The sequence below is a fragment of the Gekko japonicus genome, unplaced genomic scaffold (genome assembly GCF_001447785.1).
Source record: "Gekko japonicus isolate JY-2015 unplaced genomic scaffold, Gekko_japonicus_V1.1 scaffold317, whole genome shotgun sequence".
Classification (NCBI taxonomy): domain Eukaryota; kingdom Metazoa; phylum Chordata; class Lepidosauria; order Squamata; family Gekkonidae; genus Gekko; species Gekko japonicus.
In genome coordinates, this window is record NW_015162487.1 from 917,950 (window position 1) to 923,949 (window position 6,000).

At 48.9% G+C, this 6,000-nt stretch overlaps 1 protein-coding gene across 1 annotated transcript in view; it reads right to left on the minus strand.

Annotated features, from left to right (window-relative positions):
- Positions 1–6,000, minus strand: part of CCNYL1 (cyclin Y like 1) — a 52,032-nt gene that overhangs the window by 21,923 nt on the left and 24,109 nt on the right. The window contains exon 5 of the mRNA XM_015405944.1: positions 808–843. Within this exon, the coding sequence (XP_015261430.1) occupies positions 808–843 (36 nt within the window). The remainder of the gene's footprint in view (positions 1–807; positions 844–6,000) is intronic.

The following is a 6,000-nucleotide window of genomic DNA, read 5'->3' on the forward strand; positions in this document are numbered from 1 at the left end:
CCAACCTGGCCTCCCTGTAGTCCCGGACTGCTCTGGGAAGTTAAAGTAAGGGCTTTTTTTTTTTTCTTAACAAACGCTCGGGGCGAAGCTTCGCCCGAGCGCATATCGCTTTTTTTTTTTTTAATGGCGGGGGAAAGCCGGAAGCCTCAGGCTTCCGACGGAAGTGGCTGTACAACGTTTGGAGAGCGATCAGACGCCGGGGTGCACCGTTTTCAACCGTTGCACTCAGTTTACCACCACTTGGGACCTAGTGGCAGAGTGCAACGGTTTAAAGGGATTTACAACGGTTAGGGACGGGAGGCAGATGTTCACCGTATGAACGCCTGTAAGTACACCGGTTGGAACCGGCACCCTAACCGTTGTAAATCCCCCGTCTGAACGCACCCAGGGTGTTGTTCAGTCTTTGCATTCACAACTACTTCTCTCCGGGGCAACTTCAACAGTTCTAAATAAGTTATTGATTTTGATCCATCATGAAGGGGAAGCGACACACTCCAGAGGTCTAGACGGCTGTCTTGCAATGCTTGCCTGAAATGCGATTGTGATGGGACAAAGTGCTCACAGACATTTCAAAAGATTCATGTTTTATAGTTAGGTTTTCCTTGTGACTTCGCAGTACATGTTTAACTCTAATCTCTGGACATTAATTCATTCCTAGTTTGTGCTGGGGGCAATGGGCTGTTCTGGGCTAACACCAGAACTTTAGCTTAACACCACCAGAAAGAGCTCTGGATTTCTCAGATGCCAGAGACTAAGTTAGAAAGCATCAAACCTACGAACAACAATGAAAAAAACAAACACGCTTACCTGTTCTTTATGTGATAGTATATTGCTAATGTCACACTGTGAAGAGAGGGGAGGAAAATGTCATTTTATGGGCAACGGTCCTGCAAACTCCTCTTTGACAAAAGATTTTATAACAAAATCCACGGTATGATCCTTCCATGACGAGGTGGGCCTGTTTTGAGTTGTGCTCAAGATGAAATTGTCTACGAATGCACGGTAAAAAATCTCTGCATCAAATACCCAGTATCTGTGCTAATGAGGAATTGCAACCACACCACAGAACAGTTTCTAGGTTGAACAGATACACACTTTTCTTGAAAAAAAAATGACAGAAAACTAATTTGCGTACACCCACTGAGGAAGAGATCATCAGGGTCCACAAATCCGAGAGATTACCCTGTTTAATAGCAGATAAAGCTTATGGGGACATAGCCCACACGATCACGAATTAGTGCGACGATTCTACCCTCACCCCCTTCCAGTTACAGCAAAACAGATGGGCCTCAGGGGTCGCTGGGCCTCACCCCACCCTGAAGCACTGGGACTGCAGTGTTCTAGGCCAAAGGTCTCCAACATGGTGCCTGTGGGAGCTATGGGGCCTGGCGGCACCTTTCCTAACATCCGAGTGTATAAAATTTAAACCAATTCATACAGGACCCCCCCCCCATCAAGAGGCAGGCAACATACACACATGAAGCTGCCTTAGACTGAATCAGACCCCCCCCCCCCCCCCCGGTCCACCAGGGTCCGTCTTGTCTGCTCTGGCAGCAGCTCTCCAGGGTCTCAGGCGGAGAGAAGTCTTCCCCATCACCTACCGCTAGGTCCAATATTTTAGAAAGGGGGCAGGGTCAAGTGGGGCTTGTGTCCAGCAGGGCTTCGACTGGCTATGCAGTCTAAAAGGCGTCCTGTTATAGCAGAGCTTCTGCCTGAAATGTTGAAGAGTTACTGCGCTCCCCAATGTTTTGTGGCTGGTTCCACCCTCCTGTGGCAGCCATTTTGTCATTGTGCCCACCGATGCTCCCTCTGAGCAAAAACGTGAGCTGCTGGCATTAAAGTTGCGAGCGAGCGATTCGGCCACTGCATAAATTAGTTTACTCTGGAGCCATCTTTCCTGAGACAAAAATGTGTCAGCCGGAGGCTAAAACACTGTGAGCTAGCTCACACTAACAGCTTAGAATAAGAAGAGAAGAAGAGATTAGATTTATACCCCGCCCTTCACTCGGAGTCTCAGAGCAGCTTACAATCTCCTCCCCCTCCCCTTCCCCACAACAGACACCCTGTGAGGTAGGTGGGACTGAAAGAGCTCTTTTGAGAACTGTTCCTGAGAGAACAGCTCTGGAAGAACTTGTGACTGACCCAAGGTCAAACCAGCAGCTGCATGTGGAGGAGTGAGGAATCAAACCCGGTTCTCCCCGATTAGAGTCCGCGCTCCAAACAACTACACCAAACTGACTCTAGAGGGAACACTGGTGCCCACCACCTTGTGTCAGGATTCCAAATGTGCCCACAGGCTTGAAAACATTTGGGGGTCCCTGTTCTAGGTCTATCTGTGAGCAAGCACGGCCCATGATGAGTTATGAGAGCTAATGGAGGCAAGGCTGCATTAGGTAAAGGAGGAAAATGGGGTGAAGACTTTACTGAGCAGCCCGAAAGAGAATTTTCTGGACCTTAAGGTCAGCCACACCAAATAGTCCCTGCCGAGGAGTCAAGGCAGAGAAGTCTCAAGTAGGGATGTGCATTTCGGGATCCCGAGCCAAAAAAAAGCCGAAAATAACGTTTTTCGGCTTTTTTCGGCTTTCGGGATCCCGAAATAGCCTTCTATGAGCTTCCTGAAAGCCGGAAAAAAATCCCGAAAAAATTCGGGTTTTTTTCGGCAATGCCGAAAAATGGCCGCTTTGCCCTGCTTTGCCCTTTAAACATTAAAGGGCGGCCCGGAACCCCCGTTTTCCCCGCCGTTTCCGCCTCTTTGGCGCCATTTTCTCCTGTTTCCCGCCTCTACCTCCTGTTTTCAGGAGAGAGGGGGGAAGAGGGGACCCAGACCAGCCAATCACTGCAATGCATTTGCAAAATGCATTGCAGTTTGAAACTTTGTGACTTTTTGCAGGGCTGTTGTGTGCACCTGCCTTGCTCCAACTTCCTCTTTCCCCAGGGAGGGAGGGGGAGCACTAGTGTGGCCTGTGGCCCAGTGGCCAATAGGGTTTTTTGGCATCTGCTCTCTGGCCAATCACAGAGGGTGTATCTTTTTGAAATCCTCTGTGCATGGTCAGAGAGCATAAAAGGAGCCAGTCTCCCCAACCTGACTCCATTGCTGACTTGGTTCTTGTGCTGACTGTTGGAGAGAGAGAGGGTTTGTTGGCCTGACTGGTTGGCAATTTTCTGCTGCCCTGCTGCAGTGCTGCTGTTCCGGCTGAGTGCTCCTCCTGACCTAACTGATCCACCTGGACATCACCTGAGCCCTTTTCCTGGCATGGTTTCTTGCATTTTATTTGCCACAGCCTGTGTTCCCTTTTATCAACCTCACTGAGACTAGCTTTCCACAACTTAAAGGAATCCTTCTTACCTTTTACAGCTTCCATTACTTTGTTTGTTAACCATGCAGGCCTTTTTCTATACATATTTGTGCCTTTCCTGACCTGTGGCATATATAGGGCTGCCAATTCCCCCTGGGGGGCGGATTTCCCCCCGCTTTGGAGGCCCGATTTCCGCCGCCGCGAAATCGGGCCCCAGGGGAAACCCCACCCCGGCGTGCACGTCACCCAGATGTGACGTGATGACGCCAGGCACGCTGGGGGTGCGGCTACAGCCATTTGAGGGGGAAACATAGAGTTTTCCCCTCAAATGGCTGTGGCCCTGCCCCCAGTGTGCCCGGCGGCATGACGTCACATCCGGGCTGTGCACGCGCGCAGGAGCCCCCCGCCGCCAGGTAAAAAAGATTTGGCAACCCTACACCTATGTCGTGATCTGGGCTGTGCCACCAGAGGCCTACTAGGCCCAAGGACCCTGGCTAGCAGTAGGGGAGGCTGGGCCTACAAACCCCAGAAGGCCTGGGGACATTTTGGTGCTGATTTTGACCAATGGGGAAGAAGAGGGCTAGGGACTGGTACAATAAGAAAAGCTGTTCTTCCCAGGGAACAGAGCCAGAAGAAAGAGGCTGCTGTGGGGAAGAAACCCTCATCCTGAGGGAAGGGTGAGTAGTCCTAGGCCACTTGAGATAGTGAGCTAGGGACAGTATATTTAGACGCATCTGGGCATTTGATTTCTTTTCTTTTCACCCACTTACTGTTATTATTCCTGCACCTTGTTTGTTTGACCTCCTATAAAATAAACCTTTTCCTTGTTATTTACTCTGCCTGGTCCTCACGCCTATTATTCGGCCAAAAGGGAGGTCTGATGGTCTTGGGAGGGTGCTCTGGGGCTTCTCAAGGGATCTTAAATCCAGAGTGGTGGCAGTGTCAGGTGACACCCCACCTGAGCCGTGACAGCCTACCATCCTCAGCCTTCATGGAGCCAGACTCTCCTGCTCCCCCCCTCACTGCAGCCCAGCAAGCCCCATGAAATGTTATTCCTTGGTGGCCAAAGCAGACCCCTCAGGAAAAGCACAGTGGCTCCAAAGGAACCGCCTGGTTGGATACATACCACTCTTGCAAGGAAATGAGGGTTGGAGAGTGGGGAGCTCCATTACAAGGAACCACACCAACACATGGGCAAAATAAACTTGCTATGTGTTAAGATTGGAAAGAGCTTGCCCTGCAAGATGGGCCAACTACAATGGTATAAGGTGCTTTTCTGCAAAGTTCCCTGGGATTTAGGAGCACCCCAAAAAAGAACACATCTCAACTGGGAAGCTGTAGGCAAATTCTGTTACTTGTGCGTTAGGAGGGCTGGAACAGAACCAGGGAGCAGGAGGTCTCCAAAGCCACCAGCCACGCAACAGAACTGAACTGTCCTCGACACAGGCTTCCTTGATGGAGTTTAAAAAAAGGGGAGGAAGGAAGGAAGGTTCTCTCCAACAGCCTTCTCTGAGTGCTGCTGTACTGCCTAGCCCAGACCTGTTTCATGTAGGACATGGCTAAAATTGTCGGATATTGTAACTCTGCATGCAAGTGGATCTGGGAGGGAAAGGGTTAAGAGAATTCTCTCATTCAGTGGCCCCGCCCTCTCATCTGTCAGATGTTCGGCCTCTTTGGCCATTGCTTGCTTTTGGTTTTTAATTATATCTTCTCTCTCTTCCCTGGGCTCGGAGCTGTAGCATGTTAACCTTTCTGAAGTTAATCTGCTCACAATAACTTAAATATACCTACATGAATATGTCATGTGAGACGTGCTTCTATTTTTGTAAGTAAAAATTCTTTCTCCTGTTACCACTGGAGTCAGATCATCTTTGTCATTTGAAAAGCATTTTCCCCTCAACTGGGAAACGTGGGGGCTTGGGGATACTACGTAAGGCTTTTGTGCTTCCAAGGCAAAGAATTTTTTTATATATTTAAACCCCCCCCCCCCCCAATACACTGCTTTTAAAGCCTCTGCTAGTTCTTGGGGACAGTTCAAAATTTATTTTCAGCACCAGCTGCAATGCCAGACTTTGGCTTAATGTGATTTACATGCGCTTTGTCTTTTGTTGTTAAATATACAAGAGACATCTGCTTAGCCTTTTTCTGCCCTGGCCACAACCTGGTGGAACAGGCCCCCATCTGATATTACTGTTCCTCAGGGCCTGTAAAACGGAGCTGTTCCACCAGGCCTTTGGCTGAGGCAGCAGGCAGCCAATAAAAAACTTGGCCTCCCCTGCTGAAATGGAAGCCTACCACCTCAATGAAGCCCAGATCAGTAAGATCTTAGAGACCCAATGGCACCGGCTTGAAAATAACATATATAATGAAACAGTGCGACCTGTTTTGTGTTTTTTCTTTTAAAATCTATGCTACTATAAATTGTTTTTATTTATCTGTAAATTCTATTTATCAGGGCTTTTTTTGTAGAAAAAGCCCAGCAAGAACTCATTAGCATAATAGGCCACACCCAACAGCAGAAACTCATTAGCATATTAGGCCGCACCCCCATGTTACCAGAAGCCACATCCACCTTTTGCTTCTTATTCTGTTTACCTTGTTTGTTATCAAAACTCAGGGCTTTTTTTGTAGCAGGAACTCCTTTGTATGTTAGGCCTAATGTAGCCAGTGCTAATGAGTTCCTGCTGGATGTGGCCAACTTGGG